This window comes from Anopheles coustani, chromosome 3, assembly GCF_943734705.1.
Source record: "Anopheles coustani chromosome 3, idAnoCousDA_361_x.2, whole genome shotgun sequence".
NCBI classification, from domain to species: Eukaryota; Metazoa; Arthropoda; class Insecta; order Diptera; family Culicidae; genus Anopheles; species Anopheles coustani.
In genome coordinates this window covers 27,294,228-27,316,855 of record NC_071288.1, presented here as the reverse complement: position 1 = coordinate 27,316,855, position 22,628 = coordinate 27,294,228, and the positions used below count along the sequence as shown (strand labels likewise).

Here is a 22,628-nt window from a genome sequence, read left to right as displayed (position 1 = left end):
ACGCGCCCCAGTAAGTGTTAACCAGTTATGTTGAAGAGTGAAGTGCGTTTAAGTAAGACTCTCTAAGGAGAACTCTTACCGGTGTTGCGTCATCACGACGACGCAAAAAGAAAATATCTTCGGTCAAACGGACCGCACCACTGCCATTAGGCAAAAAGGCGGCTGAAGTGTCCGTGATTAAACACGGACAAGTGAATGAAGGTTCAACTCCTCTGAATTGGATGATAACTTCTAATTCATTAATAGAGAGAGTTCGAATTAGTAATTACTTCGGCGTGATAATTATCACCAATGCCAAATTATTATTATAATTTGGCTAACGCTGCCATTTAACGCACAGTAGCATCAACAATAGGGAATTGCGATTATCGCACCCCTAAAAACGATCAGAACATTGATCATTAATCTTGTGAGGAAAATTCCTGCAAGGACTAATTAACCTAGGACTAGTGTTCCCAGTGTTATATTATAATTCGTGTAACAGTACGCGATCATCTTTAAACGGAGCGGTGGCGAAAGCGCGAAAGGCGCCGTTCCAATCAATTATCCGGCGGAGTTTCCACACCAATTGCGGCGCAGCCCTCGGAAGTAAACCCACGCTCCCAGCAACGAAGGACGCCCAAAAGGAGGAAAGGTAACGGAAGTTATTTCAAATTCACCGGAATTTGAGTGGCAGGTACGTGGGTTATTTTTCATTTTTCTCTGTCACTCATTCGATCCTTAGAAGAAGGATCTAACGTCCAAACGGGCAAAAAAAAAGGGAACCAAAAGGGATCCCTAAAATATTTACGTAACGCCAAGAAGGGCGCGTAAAAAGTAACGAAACAGGGACGAATAAGGGTATCATTATGCCTTCCCCGGTTTTCGTAATCAACCCGCACGGCAATTGCCGTTTATGTCAGAAGGAAGATGGTGAGGATTCCGCAATGCTAAGTTGTGATCATTGTGATCATATGTTCCACTTAACTTGCGCAAGGAAGACTCGTAAGCCATCGGAAACTGAACCATGGCTATGTCCAAAATGCCATGCCACTCAATATTATACCTATAGACTCGAAGCTCGAATTGAAGAGCTACTAGATATTATTAAAAGAATTCATACAGTAGCAGTCAACGATGAGCAAGGGGAATCTTCAAAATCTTCTTGCGCCGACCAAAACCAAGCGGAAACCGCTTCAGTAAAATGTTCTTCGGAAGCTCAAATTAAAAAGCCAGTGAATACGAACTCTCATGCTCTCTCATTGGACGATGAAGAAGTTGAAGATTCCCAATTTGTACGAGGCTTGGTTAGAACTCAAGAAAGAGTATCAATCGGAACAATGCTAAAGAGACAAACTTTAGCGCAGTTACCCAAATTTAGTAACTTTAAAGAATTGCCAATTTTTGAAGGGACAAACAATAAAAAAGCAAATGAGATTTTAAAGAAAACCATAGAATTCGTTGATGGGCATTATCAAGTTGGCCAATCGTGGAAACGAGATAATCATAAATTTCCCGACAGCCTCCTTTACAATATAAGTAGGTTTGAAAACCTTGAACACAAGATCCGCAAGGATCCTGAATTAATTAAATGCGCCATTTATACCGTGAAGGATAATGTTGAGAAGGGATGTTCAAGAAAATTATCTTCAGTAGAAGTCATAAAAGATTATAAAACATTGTTTTACCTTCCCATATTCATCGTAGTTAACAAAAACAAAACAGATGGTAAGAAAAAGAAAAACGAAAAGGGCCCCAAAATCAAAATGAAACAAACAGGGGTAAACAATAACACAAAAAATTCTGAGGTAAACGCGAAGGCGAAAAATACGACAAGGGTAATTGTCGATAGTAAAAGTGAAAAATTTGTCGCTCTTCACGCGGAAACTCATAAAAAGACCACCCTTGAAACAACGGGCAGAAAGAGGTCTAAATTAAATTCGAGCATCAATCCATGTTCATGGAGAAATGGAGAAATGCAAAATGACACGAAACATGCCAAGGCATCCAAATGCAAGGCGGACCCTTTAGAAATCGATTATGAACGCCACGGCAATAATCGAGGATCAAAGGTATTTTCATTGAATTAAAATCACTCGTAATTTGACATTGCCTTCCATGATTACGAAGGTATTAAGAATATCTTGCAAGGATTAATTGCCTACCATTGCAATGATATCAATATTAACAGCTACTCGTTGATGGGAGTAGCGGTTCGCATACAAAATAAAATTGATGGCTCGGGTTTCGGCACGAGAACATACAATAAGATTCTGAAAATTACACATGATCCAAAATAAATAAACTAATAGAATCTGCTTTCAAGAGATTTAATTCCAGGAACACACCTCTAGTGCAACTACAAGTAACTACATCGACCATAAGTACAATTCCGAGCCGGTAACGGTAAAGGTAAGAGCTGAGACGCAGAGTGGTCAAGGCAACCGGCATAAAGGAAAAGGAAGGTTGAATTGCAAGTATAAACAAGCTCAATCAGTCAGGATTGAGAAAACAGCACCGGCTTAACCGGTAAAATACCTGCCCGTGCTTAAAATTCTTGCCAAGAAGTTTAGAAAGGAATTTCAAACAAACTAAAAAAGATAAATAATTAAAAAAGGTAGTTCACTTATAGTAAAAATGCAGTAAAAATTATTCTAAATACTGCATACAATTAATCTTCGAAAATGATTAAATAGATAAAACATCGAAGAAAGATAGGAAGATCATACGATAAAAATATGCCAAATATAAAGGGCATTAGAAACAATTCTTGAAAGTAGTTTAAAGGGATTGATTGCTCACGATTGTACGAATAAGGAGTTCATCACATCGAGATACTCACTGGACGACGAGGGCCGCATCAACAGCATGTGCTTCCATCAGACATCCTGGACACGACGACGCTGAAGTCAACTGGCGACTTGCAGCAACATTCAACGGTCAGTCAACCTTTGCGTCAGGTCTTGTACAACACGTGATTCAGAAGGAGCAAAAACTTGTATGCTGAGAAACATCATCTCAGCAAAAATTCGGTACCAGAAGGCTGCTCAATAGATGACGCAGCACGCTATCAGCGGAGAAATGTTCCATCGCAGTTATCGGTTGAGGACGTGGTGGCCACACGATACTTCAGCCGCGAGCTTCGAAGAACCTACACCCGTTAAAATCACATCAACATTCGCGACTACCAGAAACAATAGATCGAGAAGAAGTTTCCATCGAGACATCTTCGAGAATCGTATGCAGCAGACGACGTGTCAAATTATACAACGGCAGCGCCATGACAACATTGGCATTGCATACTCAACAGGAGATGGATCATCCGCTATTTACATCCATCTCGCTGATTCCGGCGACTATCCGCATTCTTCATTATGGATGCAACTTACCTACGAACCGATACAACGATGTAATCGTATCAAGTATGATGACTTAGATACGCTACCCACCAATCATCCGGTGAGCCGTACAACACATCCGGTTTCGTCGAAAGCATCCCTTGAAATCATGCATCCGCAAACTCGTTGCTTCAGCTAGCACAACGAAAGATTTACGTCGACGGCAGCAAAACAACTAGTCGAATTGATTATCGGCGTCCAAGATCGATAGAGGCATTAAAGTACAGTCATCTACGATCCTAGAACAATCAATCGACGTTAAACACATTCATCAGCATACGACTAAAAAAAAAACGCATCAAGCATCTGTATCGACAGGCGGAGGAGACAACGTCACGTCTCCTTCCGGCATCTTCGAACACAAGAGACGACGATTAGACCTGCCAGCAGCAAAATGTAATTGCAAATATTCAACTACAACCGTGTATGAATCGACAGCTTCATCTCGGCAACAAACGGCGGGTACCAAAGAATCACGATCAACCAGCTCCATACGTGTAATTCATCAAAAACCAATATTAAAATGACCTGACGCAGTAGCTTAAAGGTTGCAACGTAGCGACGTCTTTAGCAGAACGAAGACACCCAACTACACAGCATCGAAGCAGAAAATGTACGAATCAAAACGAGAATCAATCCCGAGACAAGTTACAACCTATACTAAAATTGAATCATTTAATATCATAAATTGAGGAATATTTAGAAACATCGTCCTATTTTTGCGTAAAACTTGATGTACGCGTTTTACGAGGGGCGGTGTTACGAACGGACGATATGTTTCGTTCATTTTTTAGGATTTCGCCTAACCGAATTATGCAAGAAATTAAATTTGAAGGAATGTAGGTAGAATACCCCCTTTAAAGTGCGACGAGATCGCCAGGCGCAGAAAATCGCGCCGGAAACATATTTTTTATGTTTTACGATAGGGAACCTTCGGAAGAACTTGCGCGCTTAACTAAAATCTACAACGTTAAAGATCGTATTTCCAACGCCCGTTAGTTTAGGACAGCGCGAAGGATACGAGAATAAGGATAACCGGCGATAGCCGATAACGCGGTACCAACGGGACCGCCCGTAAACTTCGCTAGGCTTAGATCCTTTATGTAAACTCTCGGTACGTTCGCGATCGTGATCCTAAATAAACACAATAATGAAAGGACACGACGCGTCGGTACCAAGAGGTTTAGGCGATGCGTGTGGTCGACTAACGAAATGAAACGAAGATAAGACCCACGCAACGATGCGTTCGAAAGCGAGATCAAACTAAGATCATAAACATCGAAACTCGCAAGGATTCTAGAAAGACCTAAGTAAACAAGATAAATTCTAGGTCGCGCTTTCCACGCGGAAAGAGTAGAATAGAAGATCGCGTAACGAGGATCGAACCGTACCAGGAAATCTCGCATGTTAGAGCGAGATCCTCTATCTCGCTTACGTTCATTAGAAGATAAGGAGCATTTTAGTATATAAACGCTCAAAACTTTTAATAAAGCAGTTATTTTCACCAGGACACCTACGAGTAAAGTACCCGAAATTCTTTACTCCAAGCACCGAAAATCCGAAATACCCCTAAACCCTTCCAAGCTTACGCTAGATTCTGCTCTGTTCAGCGGCACGTCACGCTGCAGACCGGCTTCTCGTAAGAACCTTCCTAAAAAACTTAGAGAAAATTCCGAAGGCTTCTCTCCGATGTCGGCACGTCACGGCTCGGACGGAACTTTGGAAAATTCGACAAGTTTCCTGCTTTCTGCGTGGTCCTCTCCGTTGTCGGCACGTCACGACTCGGACCGGTCATACTAAAGCACCCCAATTCCTCGTCCAAAAAGAGTTAGGATAACTCGCGGAACACCTCTCCGTTCAGCGGCACGTCACGCTGCGGACCGGGTTCTCGACTTGCCCTAACTTCAGATCTCCGTATCACACGTTGTTTGCACCGTTGTTGGCACGTCACAACACGGGCCGAACACGTTGATACGCGAAATCGACGGACCTCCAAATCCGGCGAAAATTCTCGCGTGAGAAACGACGACGCACTCGGTCGGGTTCACCTTCGCGCCCGCTCGGATAACCGCCTCGTTACAGCTACCTTGCTGCTGGGATGAGTGACAGTTCTTCACGACAACTCGCAGAGCACCCTTCGAACATTGTCGTGTTTGTCGTGTTTGTTGGACTGTTCACAGAGCGCTGCCTAAAACAAGTAAACAGAAAGTTGTGAAATTTAATTTACCATGATTTGGTCTTCAATAAATAAAAAGATCGATCATTGATGCAATAAAATAATATTTCTGTAACATAAGTCGTAAGTTATCCTTAAAAAATGACGAAAATGAAACAGGTTTTGTTTGACCACTTGTAATTACGAGTTGTCAACCAATACATCCACCTACTTGCTTGAAAAATAGACTCGCCCGCTAGGTGATTTCGAGCAAATCGTCCTAAAAAACGTCCTAAAATGAAACAAACATCGAGCAGTTTTGTATGGGAACCCACTAGGCAATTTCGAGCAAATCGTCCTAAAAAACGTCCTACGTGACACAAACATCGAGCAGTTTTGTATGGAGAGTAGGACAAGTAGGACGATTGCTCGAAAAACTTCCTCCTTTTGTTTCATCCCCATACAAAAAAGGAGGACGTTTGTTCGCGTGTAGGACGTTTTGAGAACGATATTTCGAGCTGCCTAGCGGGAAGTAGGACGAAGTAGAACGACTGCTCGAAAACGTCCTGCATTTGTTTCACCCTCATACAACAAAATTGGGACGTTTGTTCCGTGCGTAGGACGTTTTTAGAACTATATTTCGAGCTGCCAAGCGTTCACTTGCCACTTGCCAACGTGCGAACCAGCCTTAACACTAGAATCCAAATTGGGGTCATTTTGACCCCAACGCAATTTTCGATTTTAATATCTTGAAAACGGCTGAATATTTTTACAAAAAAAATAAGGCTTTTATTAACATTCAAAGCTATATCTAAAACAAAAATTTTAGATTTTTTTGTTCAACCAGTTCTGAGAACCAACTTGACTATACCTAGAATGCTTTTTAGGGGTCATTTTGACCCCTACTTGTAAAACGCTATAACTTCACTATTTTTGAAGATTTTTCAAATCCGTAAACTGTTACTTTTTAATATATTTGTTGATTATCTTTTGACGTTTTTGGTTTTTCGATGCATTTCTTCATATTTCTGCTAGCTCGGTGTATAGCAAAAACGGTCGAAATTGCGTTTTTTTCAGCTTTTATTCATTCAAAGTCTTTGATGTAAATCTAGAAAAAAGTGTGCGCTGGAAAGTTAGTATGTTGAGCAACATTTCAAAAATAAAATCATATTTTTGCCGTTACAAATGACTCCACAAAGTGGCCTCAAAGATTAAAAATAACCCCAATTCCCATAGTAACGCATCGCGCATAACGCTTCGAAACGCTCGCGTACGGAATAACGGAACAAAGCGCATTACGGAAACTAACTACGGAAAATGTTATAATCCACATCTTTAAGATCAATTTGTGGCGTTATTTGTTAATTTAAAAATAAGATATTATTTTTCAAAGGTGGCCTAATATATCAACATCATAGCGCACACTTTTTTTTCTGAATTTACATGATACAGTTTGAAAGAATAAAAGTTGAAAAGGATTAAAATTCGACTCATATCGATCTTTTTTGCTATACACCGAGTCAGCGGAATGGTGAAGTGGTACATCAAAAAATTAAAAACGCCGAAAGATAGTCAATAAATATACTAAAACGTAACAGTTTACGGATTTGAAAAATCTTCAAAAATAGTGAAGTTATAGCGTTTTCAAAATAGGGGTCAAAATGACCCCAAAAAGCATTCGGGCAAGTTTCCAAAGCAATGTATTCTAGTGTTAAGACAACCTTAAAATAATGGCAGGTTGAAAAGTCTTCAAAAAACAGTACGTGAATTTAAGAACAGAGAACTCGTAAATAGTAAGAACCTACTTTATAACAAACGTTATGCATAACTGTACAAAAGAAAAATACTTGTCATTTTTTTTTTTTTGCTTTTATTATGGATTCCAGGCCTTATCAATCTGTCCACCGGCGCTCCAGTTATTTGTGCTGATTCATATTTGGTCGTTCAGTTTCAATTGTACGGCATTACGCGAAAAAAAAGTACAGGTCTGAAACTTTCACAACTTGATTGTTACTACTTACTAATATTACAAAATTTTTTAATTTGCTTACATTTAGTTATGGTCCGACTTTAGTTACAATCAATGCATGGCAGAGTACTGCTTGGGCAGTGGGGAACATTTACCATTTTTTATTTCATGAGTATAGTTTATATTTGGAGCAATAGTTATTGGTCGGTACCTGAAATATAGAAAAAAAAGGTCATTAAAAAATTAAATACGTTTCAAACACAAAATGTTTTGCTTACACTGGTTTTGGTAGACATCGTTTTCAGTTGAGTTTCAGTTGTTGCAGATATCTATATCTAGCTTTATTAAGCCAGCTTTTATGGATTTTGCTATCATCGATCCAAAGTCCAAAGTCCCGTCAAAGGGATAGAAACCATAGTAGTTCAGTACCGATATGCCAATCGCAATGATTACGAAGCTTAAAATAAAATAATTTTAATAAATAATAAAAAGTTGTCTTTTTTGTCCTTGTAGCAACCCTGCATCACAAGCAATCTAATATATAAAAGTCACCGTTGTCTGTATACCACTATATATATCCTTTGCAATATACAGTAGATATCCGACATACGCGGTACTCGACATACGCGGATTCGGAGATACGCGGTTTTCAAAATTTGACAGTAGATTGGGTTTATAACATCGATGTAAATTCCTGAGATATACAGCCACACTAATAAGTATGTAAATTACACATTTGCAATACTTACGCTTTTTATTTCGTTTATTGCAATTTATTTTAATCGAATACGTCTGCATTGCGTTCATATTAACGGACAAAGTATTTTTTTTATATTCTATGATACATGTACACAAGAACGCGATCTCGTAACTCCTAGTATAAGCTATATGTCAAGCGATATTCGAGATACGCGGATTTCTCTGGTCCCCATTATCCGCGTAAGTCGGATACCGACTGTATATGTATGTGATCGCATCACGCAAAATCTACCGAGCCGATTTATACCAAACTTTACTGGAAGGTAGCTAATTTTCCAAGGTTGAATGATTTGAACTTTATTTGTTTTTTATGTGAGTATGATTAATTTCTAGTGAAGCTCACATTTTTTGCAATTTTGTTAACCTTTGCAATTTCCTTATACTGGTATTATCAATTAACTTTAAACGAATTGCTTGTTCAAATCATTAATACACTGTTCTACAACGTTGTCACTAATAGAAATTTGCATTACCAAGTGATGATAGTTTTGCAACGACCCATTATGAATTTCTTGGGCTGATCTTTCTGTGCGTATAGCTTGATATTCTCGCAGAGACTGAACAGATTGTCACAATGAAGTGTAAAGCCCGTCGATCGTCTCCCGGGAAAGTCGCGAACACAACTGAATGAGTGCAAGTATGGAAGAGAATATTTTTCTAATATTCATTCGGACCGCAGTCATGATACGCACACAACTTTGATGGGATGGAACAACGGGTGAGTCATTGGAATTTGGCCAATAAACATATATGTTTATTCCAGCCCTACCAGCAATAGCTTCGGGTGGAGATAGGGAATTCAATGGGCAAGAGCGAGATGGTGATATTCTTGTCTCTTTTACAAAAACGCAGAAATTCCCCCGTCCCGCCACTGCCAGAAATCTCTCCTTACTGCGCCCATCTGTTGCCGCGGCAGCCGATCCGAACTGAAAAATCGAGGTTGTGCATCAAAGTGCGCATACGCAATGCAATACGGTACGAAGTTTAAAAGCCCTGCGCGATCGGGTCTTCGAAGACCCAGCGCGAGCGATCGAAAACCCACCCCGCTGACAGAAGTCCATATTAAAAAAACGGCTTTAACTCGGCTTTTACTTGGCTTGTATACAGTCAAAGTATAAGCCAGAAGAGAATGCACGCTGTGACGTCATCGCTCTCTGTGCTTCCTCGCTCACACTTCGCTTGCTCTCTGCTGTTTCTTCTCCCACCCCATTTCTTTCTTGTCAAATAAAAGCATGTGTTTTTGGTATCTTATAAAATCGCGAGGATGACAATTTATTAAAACAATCAAATACAATACAATATTAATATTTTACTGCTGAAGTTGTTTAAATACTTATCCGTTAGTTTTACCACGATCGCCATTCCATCCCTGGTGGTGCAGAAAGGCCTTCATTCTGCTTCGAAGCCGCATCTTCGCCATGGTCCAATTCATACATCAGCTGCTGTTTGTGCCGCCTGACAATCACTTCTTTCACACTTCACTACTTGAATACACTTTTAACAATACAAAACACTACCTTTGAAGATGTGGAATAACTAAATTTGTTGAAGAACAACATCGGATAACATTTCCCGTGTTGTTTACAATCCTGGCTGCTTTTACATATTCGCTCAAAGTTGACTTGCAACCGAGAGTGCACTTGGTGTACTAGAGCAAAACTGATCATGTCCAAAAACTAACACCCAGAAAAGGGAGAAAGACAATTTTTTTCGAGTGTTGGAAAGGGATGACGTGATGAAATCGAGAGAGCGTAAGAGACTCTGTCAACGGGGCAGCGCGAGCAATCGTAGACCAGCCGAATACCCAGCGCGGTCGAATACGGACGTACGGATACCCGTACGGGTATACCCAGCGCGAGCGGTCATTCATTCATACGTACGCAATGCAAGCGATCGCTAAATGAAGAGCAAAAACCGAAACGCGGTGGCCATATGAATTAATTCATATTCGAATTCGCTCCGCGAGAGGTTTAAATGGCTAGAGCGGGTTGAGCGTATACCGATGCATTCCCATACAGTCCATACAAACGGCTACGCAGTAGATATATAGTTACGTTACACTCAACCAGTCTAGACAGAAAGCATCACGCTAGACACAACATCCGATAGATGACATTGTTGCAGTCTTCACAACAACGGCACGTAGAAAGCATCACGCTAGACATAACATCCGATAGATGACATTGTTGCAGTCTTCACAACAACGGCAAGTTCTGGCTGACGCAATATCTTCAAGGCGACAGATCATCAACGATAAAGCATGATCATGCATGTTCCCTGGCTACGGAAGTGCAGCAGACATTCAAGGCGACATTCCACGACGGCCTGGAAGCAAAACAAATCATCAGGAACATCACCCCCTATCGGCATTCTCACGAGCGCTACTATAAAAGCAGGGCAGCAATTAGGGACCAGTTCAGTTCTATTTCTACTTTTGTAAGAGTTAGATCTCAAACTTGTGCGTTGAGCTTGTAATTTATAAAGAATAAATATTTTTTTATGAGTTATTAAGCAGCAACCACATAATTATATATTGGGCCTTTAGCACACCGTTCTCAACAAAGAGCGACGGTCTTGCGGTAGGTGCGCAGAGACCGGAGTGGAAACAACGCGGTTCAAGTCCGCGTAAACAGCTCGAGACATGAGAATGTGTAGAAGGAAGAGAAGAGAAAAAGAGCAAAGGCCCCGAAAGGGGCCTCCATTTTTCGTTTTTGCTGCGGCAACTTCGGTTTTGCTTCGGCAATTTCCAACCAAATCTTTCTGAATATTCGTGTCCCGATTGAGCCACAATTTAGCTGGCTTTACTTCGTGCAGTGTTTCGGGGGGCGCTTTGATCGAACATTCTAACAAAATTAAATCAGATACATTCAATGAAGAAGGTGAATCGCGAGAACACTTCGGTTAAATATTCCATTAAGGAGAAGATGATTAATTTCTAGCGAAGCTCACATGTTTGCAATTTGGTAACTTTTTGCAATTTCCTTATACTGGTATTGTCGATTAACTTTAAATTAATTGCTTGTTCAAATCATTAATACACTGTGGGGTATTTTTTTCTTCTACAACGTTGTCACTAATAGAAAATTTGAATTACCAAATGATGATAGTTAAGCAATGACTCATTGTGAATTTCTTGGGCTGATCTTTCTGTACGTACGTACACGTGTAGCTTGATATTCTCGCAGAGACTGAACAACTTGCAGCGTGACAATGAAATGTAAAGCCCGTCGATCGTCTCCCGGGAAAGTCACGAACACAACTGAATGAGTGTAAGTACCCCTGCTACACGCATGTTCGCGAAACGAAGTGAATGGAAGCAAATTCTTGGCAAATCGAGACATGAAAGAATTGCTTCCCAAGCGCCACCGTGCCTTGTTAAACGCGGTCGATACGAGGCCGACTTTTATTCCGATATTCAGATTTGTGGGCCACCTAAACCGAAGGAAAAACGAAAAATGGAGGCCCCGTTCGGGGCCCTCCCACTTTTTCCTCCTCTTCCTTCTACACATTCTCATTTCTCGAGCTATTACGCGGACTTCAACCGCGTGGTATCCACTCCGGTCTGTGCTCACCAACCGCAAGACCGTCGCTCTTAGTTAAGAATGGTGCGCTAAAGGTGCAATATATATCTAAGGCCGGTCCTAGACATAGCTCGAAATATTGCCCGTGTCAATGTGAAAGTTGCCCCGGGCAACGCGAATTGCGCAGCCCAACGCGAAACTCCATATGAAGAAAAAAAACTGATTTCGCTCGCGCTGTGTTTATAAACTGCGAATCTACCACTGAGAGCGATCGGAAGCAATCGCTGCCGGATTCAAGAATGTAAACAAACTGTTCATATACCACTTTGACAGATCGGACGAATAAGTTCGTTCGCGCTGGTTATTTGGCTAAACTGGGTTACTTTTATTCGTTCGCATCGGGCGAACTTCGCCCTGTGTTTAGAGAGGGGCTAACAGTACCCGTTTGTATGGATTGTATAGGAATGCATCGTTAGCGATCGCTAACTCCACAACCAACGGGGCGTCACTATTATCCTCAGAGCATTGGGGGTTGCTGTCGCGTTTCAGAGTGCGTGTTCTACCAAAGCGGGGCATTTAAACTTCGTATCGTATTGCGCACTTTGAGGCTTCACACATGACGGTTCGGCTAGCCAATCACAAGCCTCGATTTTTTAATTCGGGTCAGCTGTCGCGGCAGCGGATAGGCGCGGTGGGGATAGATTTCTAGCAGTGGCGGGACTGGGGAATTTTTGCGTTGGAGTTAAAGAGTCAAGGCTATCACCATTTCGCTCTTACCTATTGAAACCCCATCTCGACCCGAAGCTCGCGTTTTTAGGGTATTTTTCTAATATTCATTCGGACCGCAATAATGGTACGCACATAACTTTGATGGGATGGGACAACGGGTGAGTCATTGCAATTTTGCGAATAAACATAACTCAGGATTATATTGTTATTGCTGTATCTGATGTAGCAAGACGCTTTCTTTCACTCGTCAACCGCTCTTCAAATGAAACTCCGCAGACATTTCTTGAACATGTAGGGGTGGCTGGGGTAATACGCACCCCTGAGTTAATACGCACCCTTTCCAATTTCCCTTGAAAAACGAGTTTTGGACGCATAAAAAGTAGTCACCCTGTAAGATCAAACTAAAATACGGTCACCCTGTCAGTTTGACAGCTCTACATCGACAGAAACGCGAAATAAACGCAAAACAAAATCATTCTCAGCTCAGACAGTTTTTGTTATAATTTGAAGCATTTACTAAACAAATCACGAAGTGGTAGTATCAAAGTGACCCATCACGAAAAAGGTCAGCCAGCTCTCTTTTCCTTGCGTACAGCGGTTAGCACAACTTTCATAGGACAGAAATCGTGGAACCGCTCTCCGGAATGCACGGCCAAATAATACCATTTCCTATTTTTAAAGCCGGAACCTCCCTTGTCCAACATATGGAGGGGAGTTACCACTTTCAGGATGAGCAAATTGAGCAAACCTTATCCGTGAAACAGTTAGTCGTGTTGCTAAAATCATCAATGGATGAATTCAAGGCGCCCGCCACGTGATTGCACAAGAGCGACTGATGCAGTTATGGATTGTATAGGAATGCATCGTTAGCGATCGCTAACTCCACAACCAACGGGGCGTCACTATTATCCTCAGAGCATTGGGGGTTGCTGTCGCGTTTCAGAGTGCGTGTTCTACCAAAGCGGGGCATTTAAACTTCGTATCGTATTGCGCACTTTGAGGCTTCACACATGACGGTTCGGCTAGCCAATCACAAGCCTCGATTTTTTAATTCGGGTCAGCTGTCGCGGCAGCGGATAGGCGCGGTGGGGATAGATTTCTAGCAGTGGCGGGACTGGGGAATTTTTGCGTTGGAGTTAAAGAGTCAAGGCTATCACCATTTCGCTCTTACCTATTGAAACCCCATCTCGACCCGAAGCTCGCGTTTTTAGGGTATTTTTCTAATATTCATTCGGACCGCAATAATGGTACGCACATAACTTTGATGGGATGGGACAACGGGTGAGTCATTGCAATTTTGCGAATAAACATAACTCAGGATTATATTGTTATTGCTGTATCTGATGTAGCAAGACGCTTTCTTTCACTCGTCAACCGCTCTTCAAATGAAACTCCGCAGACATTTCTTGAACATGTAGGGGTGGCTGGGGTAATACGCACCCCTGAGTTAATACGCACCCTTTCCAATTTCCCTTGAAAAACGAGTTTTGGACGCATAAAAAGTAGTCACCCTGTAAGATCAAACTAAAATACGGTCACCCTGTCAGTTTGACAGCTCTACATCGACAGAAACGCGAAATAAACGCAAAACAAAATCATTCTCAGCTCAGACAGTTTTTGTTATAATTTGAAGCATTTACTAAACAAATCACGAAGTGGTAGTATCAAAGTGACCCATCACGAAAAAGGTCAGCCAGCTCTCTTTTCCTTGCGTACAGCGGTTAGCACAACTTTCATAGGACAGAAATCGTGGAACCGCTCTCCGGAATGCACGGCCAAATAATACCATTTCCTATTTTTAAAGCCGGAACCTCCCTTGTCCAACATATGGAGGGGAGTTACCACTTTCAGGATGAGCAAATTGAGCAAACCTTATCCGTGAAACAGTTAGTCGTGTTGCTAAAATCATCAATGGATGAATTCAAGGCGCCCGCCACGTGATTGCACAAGAGCGACTGATGCAGTTCCTACTGAGAGATCATCCTTAAATTTCCACTTTTATGCACGAATGTCTCAAAGGTATGTTGTTTCATTCATCTTTTTTATGTAAATTTAATTTTTCAAAACAATTTTTATTTCGACAATATACGGCTACCAGCCATTTCACCTTCTATTTCACTAGAAGATTACAACGGGGTAAAGAAACCAAACTGCTCCTTGGATGAGTTGGAAATTTCAAACATCTACTTTTTGGGTCCGGTGCCGGTCGGATTCTAGATTAGTGACTTCAAAATCAGTTTTTTTGGTGCTTGGAGTGCTTTTGGGTGGAATGTTTATGTTTAGTATTCCTTGGATATGGTATTAGAATCGTTACTAAGATTAATCAAGGAACAATATATAATAATTGGAATGTTATCATCACGGATATATTATTTTTAGCGTATATATTTTAAATGGTTAATCGCTCTTGTGTAATAATGTAACTCGAAATAAAATGATACTCCCATGTTGCAAGGTTACATAATTTTTAAAATAATATTTTCTTTCCTTGTCGTCAATCTTATTTGTTCTTTAATCCCTTTCAACTGCATTTTTTATTTTGATTTTAAATTCTTCTTCTTCTTGGCGTACCGACCGTGTTGGTCATGCCTACCCGTTAAGGGCTTACAAGACTGTTTCCCTGTGTGTACATGGATAGCCAGTCCTCTAGTACAGGGGAGGGTCCGGTCTCGGTTGAGATTCGAACCCACGCCGTCGAAGTGTTGAGCCCCGGTGCTCATGGGCCGATAACCGGCGCTACCGCTCGGCTGTCGCGGACCCCCGCGATTGATTTGCAATTATTCATGACGATTGCGATTAAAATAATTGACTGCTTTCCATGACGGTTGATACTTTGGCCACAGTTTAACACCGCCGTACACTATGCTGACCAACACGACAATCAGCAGTCCTATTAGCAGCACAATTTCCACCCAGTCTCCAGCCTCGAGCGGGAAGCTTGACTCCGGAATGCATGCACCACGGAACTTGCGTTCATTTGCTAGACATTTGGAATCGTCCGGTAGCTCCATGTCGAAGTATGCAACATTACGCCGGTCGAGCTCGTCCAGAATCGAAACTAATTGGGCTCGCTTGATAGGGTTGTGACCAAGTGCGATTAGTTTCAGCTTAGGTGCCATCGCAAGGAGTGCACTAATGTCCACATCTGTTACACGGTTGCTCTCGATATTAAGCCTCTTGAGCACCGGAAAGCGTTCTTTGGGAAATTGTACACTACTAATCGCATTGCTTTGTAGAATGAGGGTGGTAAGGCTTTGTGGAAATCGCGGTAGATCAATCTGAGTGAGGCGATTTCCTGCCAAATTAAGACGCGACAAACGGTTCATGTTGTCGAACGCTCCATCCGGGATGGACATAATGTAGCAGCGCGCGATGTAGAGCGTTTCGAGATTCACGAACTTGCTGATGTTACCCATACTAGACGCTGTTAAATGATAATTTAAATTCAAGTTCAGATACCGCAAGGCATACGACTGGTTCGAAGGAGTGATAATTTTTTCTAAGTAATTGTCCTCGAAATTAGCGTATTCGAGGTTCGGCGGTATTTCGACCTGTTTCAGACGGTTATCCACTATTTCAATCGCTTTTGGAAAGTTGAGTTGTTTGTGCAGCAATCCATCGTACACAGTTAAGGTTCCGTCCCTCCTCGATGTGTAGTAGAATGTCTGAACGAAACGAATCGCATTCACGTCTTTTGGAAGGTGGAATTGCGGGATATTTTCCTCAGGATTGTAATGAAAACTTGGTAGAGTGCAGACGTACGTTTCCGAACCGGCCAAACATTTATGCGTAGTATGTTCTGCCCGGCCAACAACGCAATATATCACCAGAAATAGCCCGAACCTGTCACACAATTTATAATAATGAGCATAACACAAATAAGCTCGCACAATTGTTGAGCGACAGGCGAATACGAATCATACCTCACTAAGAACTTAATTGTAAAAGGGTAGAACATTTTCCGATCCTATTTTGTTCGAGGGTCAGATCTTAACTGAAAGAATGTTGCAATTCTACAATCTTTTATCACATTTCATGTCACATTTCATATCACTAGCATTGACCGATTTCTTGGAATGGCAACCATGAAGGCTAAATCGCGTCATTGCTGCATTGAAGGTAATCGCGCCGTTCTGGCATCCTAGAAATATGAGCTGTAATCATTTGTAACGGAACTGTACTATTGACGTAGTGTGTAATTCTTTGAACGTAACTAGATAACTTGAAACTAGGAAACATGGCTTTGAAACTTTTGCTGAATGCTTTGGAATGGGCAATTTGAGTACCTATTTCCAAAACGCTAACAAACCTTAATATTTGAGGATTTCATTAACGGCTACTGTTTAGTGTAAAAATATGTCTTTGGGATATTATTGAATCGTTACCTACATCACTCTGCATGCTCGGTGTAACGGAGTTACACAAAATGCCTCTAATAATTTTTTATTATATTTTCAAATAAAAAAAATTTTTTTTTTGTTTTGGATATTTTAACATCCCTAGTTCGTTACCGTTATATGCTCCATCCTTTTCACCGCGCTGTATTACTATGGAAATTCGTGTGAGCTCCGACCTTTGAAATTTAAAGAAAAAGATGGTGTCCAAAATTTAAGAAACCATAGCAACATGAAATAAATGGCTCAGTTTGTTTTATTAATTATATCATTTCTACATAGTTTTTTCTTCAGTGGAGAGTGTTCAAAAGCAAAAACTTAAAATTTTTTTAAAAATGACTAGTTTTATATAATCGCATCGGTCATCGTCAGGATTAGTACATTTATAGGGTAAATCAAAATCATAGCATCCGATATCATAGTTGGGCACAGTCTTGCTGATTATGTTTTGTATATATTGAGGATTTTGACTAACAATGTAAATCACTGCGTACTGAAGCCATGTTTATTTGTAATAATTTTTTATCGATTAAATATTAAACGTTTTTTAAGAGGTTTCTTGAGGTTGACGGTTAAAATAATTTACTACTTCCCATGATGGATGATACTTTGTCCACAGCTTAACACCGCCGAACACAACGCCAACCAACACGACAATCAGCAGCCCCACAAGCAGCACAATTTCCACCCAGTCTCCAGCCTCGAACGGGAAGCTTGACTCCGGAATGCATGCACCACGGAATTTGCGTTCATTTGCTCGACATTCGGAATCTTTCGGCAGCTCCAGGTTGTAGTAGGCAACATTACGCCGGTCGAGCTCGTCCATAATCGTAATCAATGGGGCTCGCTTGATAGGGTTGTGACCAAGTGCGATTAGCTTCAGCTTTGGTGCCATCGCTAGGAGAGCACTAATGTCCACATTTTTGATGCGGTTATTCTCGACGTTCAGCTTCTTGAGCTCCGGAAAGCGGCCGCTGGGAAAATTTAAACTATCGATTCTATTATCCTGTACTTTCAATTTCGTAAGGCTTTGCGGAAATATCGATAGATCGAACAGCTTGATATAATTATTTGCCAAATTAAGATGCTTCAAATGGTTCATGTTGTCAAATATTCCTTCTTGCACGATCATTATGTTGCAGTCGGACATGTAGAGCGTCTCGAGGTTGACGAACTTGCTGATATTGGTTGGGATGGAGTAGCCTAATCTGTAGTTTCCATTCAAATTTAGGTATCGTAAGGCATACGACTGATTCGATAAGACGTAAATTTTTTTGATAGGGTTCTCCTTGAAATCACCATACTCGAGGTTCGGCGGTATTTCGATCCTAGTGAGACGGTTACCAATTATTTCGATTGCTTTTGGAGAGTTTAGTTGTATGTGCAGCAATGCATCGTACACGCCTATGGTTCTGTCCAAAAACGATGCGACATACAATGGCCTGACGAATCGAATCGCATTCACGCCCGCTGGCAGGCTAAACGTCGGGATATTATCTTCGGGGTTGTAATGAAAACTTGGCAGAGTACAGATGAACGTTTCCGAGCCGGCTAAACATTTATGAGTATTGAGTTCTGCACGGCCAATGACGCAATTTACCAGCAGGAATAGACATAACCTGTCACCGAAACGATAATTATTTGAATGAAAAACAAATCCTAGGATAGCTAGCGACTGATTTGCCACCAAAAATAATACCTCAAAAAGAACTGCATTGCCGTGGAGGAAGAAAACTGATATAAACGTTTGGTTTCAGCTACAGAACAACACTAAATGACACTTGCAATTCTTCCATCCTGTTCAGAATCATTTTACAGTTCCTATCATTTCTAGTGGCCGATTATTTCTTGGAAAGGAAAATATGATAGCATTGTTCCTCCCTCTTACGCGACAAAGTTATATTGGAGATAAATACGCCGCTATAATCACAAGGGCTCTACGTAACAACATGCATTCGATGCACTCTTCTAGTTGTCTGAAAATATGTTTTTAAACCTTATTTACGATCACGTTCCACCACGTTTATGTTGGAAAATAAACGATAATATATTTGATAGCGGAACTTCCGTGTACCCGATCCATTACCAACATTCTGCTCTTGACCTTTGATGTTCCAGATGAACAAGATGAGGAAACAAACTTATCAATATAGCAAACGACACATGAAGACGACGATACTGTCAAGCTATCAACTACCCAACCATCATACACATTTTTCGTTCATACTTTACCACGTTTATTTCAATATTGAAATATTACTTCATAATTTATGTTTCAAAAGTATAATTTATTCACCTTACTTACTCCTAGTTAAGGCGTAAATGTTGAGAGGATATTCATTCACAGTGTGCATTTGCTTTTGACCGCTAAACCATAACCCTGTTTCAGTTAATTTTTTTTTACATTATAAACATTAGTGATGGCGGTTTTGATTTGTGTTTTGTTAATTTGCAACTTTGTTGGATTTTCTTTATTCAGCCAAGGTAAACCCTGAATGGCTCTGGAGCAAACAAGTGGTTTATTAGTTGAGTTTATCTATCTAACATTTCAGTTGTATCTTGTCTTTATCTGACAGTTGTTACAGTATCTCGAAACTATTTTTTACGATTTTTGTAAGAATTTAGCAACAAATTAAGCGATGAATAAAATAAAACGAATTTAATTGTTATTTACACGCTCTTTCCTCTTTTTCTCATTTAGATCGTGGTTAACGATTAGTATTAATAACTGCTTTCCATGACGGTTGATACTTTGTCCACAGTTTAACACCACCGAACACTATGCCGACCAGCACGACTATCAGCAGTCCCACTAGTAGCACAATTCCCACCCAATCTTCAGCATCGAGCGGAAAGCTTGACTCCGGAATGCAGAGACCACGGAATTTACGCTCATCCGATAAACATACGTCATCTTCTGGTATCTCCGTGTTGTAGTACGCAACTTTACGCCGGTCGAGCTCGTCCAGAATCGCAATCAATTGGGCTCGCTTGATGGGGTTGCGACCAAGTGCGATTAGCTTCAGCTTTGGTGCCATCGCAAGGAGTGCACTAATGTCCACATTATTGATGATGTTGTCCTCGACATTCAGATCCTTGAGCACCGGAAAGCGGCCGTTGGGAAAATTTAAACTATCAATTCTATTATCCTCTAGTATCAATTCCGTAAGGCTTTGCGGAAATCGTGACAGATCGATCTGACTGAAATGATTGTCACTCAAATCAAGACGCTTCAAACGGTTCATGTTGTCAAATAGTCCTTCCGGGATGGTATGCAAGTAGCATCCAGCCATGTAGAGCGTCTCGAGGTTGACGAACTTGCTTATATTGGCTATGGCCAACGGTCGTAAATCGGTATTTCCATAAAGGTTTAAGAACCGCAGGGAATAGGACTGGTTCGATGGGGCATATATTTCTTCAATTTCGTTCTGCGTGAAGTCAGCGTACTCGAGGTTCGGCGGTATTTCGATCCTTTGCAGGTAGTTCCGATTAATTTCGATTGCTATCGGTGAATTAAGTTGCTTGTGCAGCAACCCGTCGTAACAATTTATCTTTTGGTCCTCTCGGTACGTGCTGTAGAACGTTTTAACGAATCGAATTGCATTCACTTCCTTCGGTAAGTGAAACAGCGGAATGTTTTCTTCAGGATCATAATGGAAACTTTGTAGCTCGCAGACGAACGCTTCCGAACCGGCGACACATCGATGAGCAAACTCTTTTGCTAGGATTGTAGCACAATGCATTCCCAAGTAGAAGTATAATCTACCAAAGAATTGATAATTGAAAGAATATATCGTAGACTAAGATAACTGACAAAAGTTTAACTCTCGCGAGCCATACCTCACCAGGAACTTCATTGTGTTACAGCGATTATTTTTTGTAATGTGATCTGCTAAGGCGCTGAAAAGAAACTGAAAGAAGCAAAATCTCCTACCCCGTCTCAGAACACGTTCTTTTTTATCACTTACTATTATCCGCCGTTCTGAATCGGTCACATGTTGTAACGTTCGAGATAAACTTGAAATACGAGGAAACACTAACACACTGCTCGTCGCACAGCACAAGACACACATTTATGTACTTTCCCGGGGATGATTGAATTATCAACTTTCTTATGAAGTTTTTTAAGGTTAGTGAAGCGTACAACAACCTTGAATTGAACGAATAGCACAAGGCACCGACACATTTATGCCAACATTGGATACACTATCGTCCATGCAAAGCCGTTCGAAGAATGCCAGGAGAAAACAGTCCATGGACCGGATGGCACTGACTCGCATGCGATGGCAGAAAAATAAGCGGAATCACGTCACTCGCTTCCTGGCGATTTCGTTAAACACCGACAGCGTCATAGAGTATATCGGTTGGGCTCACATTGAGTGCGATAAGGGCATGGCAATGGAAGCTCGGATGTAGAGGATTTTATATTTAAGTTGCTCTAGCTGTCGTTAGCCAGCAGTGTCGTATGAACGTCGCTGATGCCCACAAATGGTTGACCACAGTAGCCTCGGGATGTCTAGAGGGAGTTGCGTCGTGGTGTAAGTCTTGTGGATGAGGAAAATAATGTGCAAAGTTAAACGAAGTGAATTTGAAATTTAATTCTAGTGTTTGGCTCCTGCTAGCCACCTCGGTCACCTGTAATGTGACCACACTTGCTCTCTGGGAGCATCGCTGTGATCCCGGTTCTGAAGTGTTTGCCTGTGCGCTCCCGGACTTTTTGTACATACCCAACGAAAATATGTCCCGCTTGGTTGAGAACGACAAGGCGGCAACGCGTAAGATTAGCATCCACAGCGAGCACAGAAGAATGAGAGATGAGCTCAATCGGGACAACATTCTAGCGTACGATGCTGCGATGCACGGGGAACTGAAGCACCCGCGGGCAATTCATATCTTCAGAAGTAGACTAAAAGTGGTTGAGATACAGCTCGATTTGGAGTACGCCGCCTTTGTTGATGGATATATAAAGGAAGTGATCGTGCCGCCTACCGAAAAGGTGTACCCATTGCGCTACCTTGATCTCAATGACAACGCAATCTCAGACCCTCGCAACCTGAGCAAGCTGGTGAACCTACAGACGCTAAACTTGTCGCGGAACAGGTTCATGCGCTTGAATGCGGAGGTGTTCAAAGAAATGACCAATCTGTCGACCTTATCCCTATCGATGAATAGGATCACGCGGCTGTCCTTTGAAATGCTTCCGCCCAAGCTCGAGAGCTTGTATCTTCACATGAACATGTTGGAGGGTGTAGATTTCACCGGCGCTCATTTACCCGTACTGGAGGTGTGCTCGTTAAGCTACAACTTTATTACCGAGCTAGAGGTGTCGACGGTGCTTGCAGCTGCACCAAACCTGAAGCGAATAATGCTGAAACATAACGAATTCGGTAGACATATTGAGGGTAACATTAGCGCCAGTCTGAAGGAGGCCGGGGTGGCACACGACGACGACTTTGGTGGGGATCAGTCTGAGCAGAGGGATTATTTCAGTTACGACGATGAAGACGACGACAAGGAAGATGAAGAGCGTTTTTACAAGGATCGCAAAGCGCAGTTATACGAGCGCACCTTTTCTTGGCTGCTTTTGTTATCGAACTCGGCCGTGGTAGCATGGTTTTCCTATGATTATTACAAGCAAAGAAAAATAGAAACATAAAAAAATAATTCCATTTAGTGGCTTCTAATGCTATTTAATTAATACATACAGCTATTTACTTAATTGTG

General features: G+C 41.5%; 1 protein-coding gene and 1 long non-coding RNA gene across 2 annotated transcripts; one reads left to right on the top strand and one right to left on the bottom strand.

Moving 5' to 3' along the window:
• Window positions 1–7,443: 7,443 nt before the first annotated feature.
• Window positions 7,444–8,857, bottom strand: LOC131259657 (uncharacterized). The gene is made up of 4 exons (XR_009178128.1): window positions 8,734–8,857; window positions 7,780–7,958; window positions 7,584–7,712; window positions 7,444–7,519 (listed from the first exon to the last, which is right to left on the bottom strand). It is a non-coding gene; the product is annotated as an uncharacterized LOC131259657 (long non-coding RNA).
• Window positions 8,858–21,369: 12,512 nt separating this feature from the next.
• LOC131258770 (uncharacterized) lies at window positions 21,370–22,615 on the top strand. Its single transcript, XM_058260153.1, has 2 exons — window positions 21,370–21,442; window positions 21,527–22,615. Exons 1-2 carry the CDS (start codon window positions 21,370–21,372, stop codon window positions 22,558–22,560), a joined length of 1,107 nt encoding a protein of 368 aa, XP_058116136.1. The 3' UTR covers window positions 22,561–22,615.
• Window positions 22,616–22,628: the final 13 nt, after the last annotated feature.

Coding starts and splice junctions, on each gene's coding strand:
- LOC131258770 (XM_058260153.1), top strand. CDS start 21,370: ATGAACGTCGCTGATGCCCACAAATGGTTGACCACAGTAGCCTCGGGA. Junction 21,443..21,526: donor AGAGGGAGTTGCGTCGTGGT/GTAAGTCTTGTG, acceptor GGCTCCTGCTAG/CCACCTCGGTCACCTGTAAT.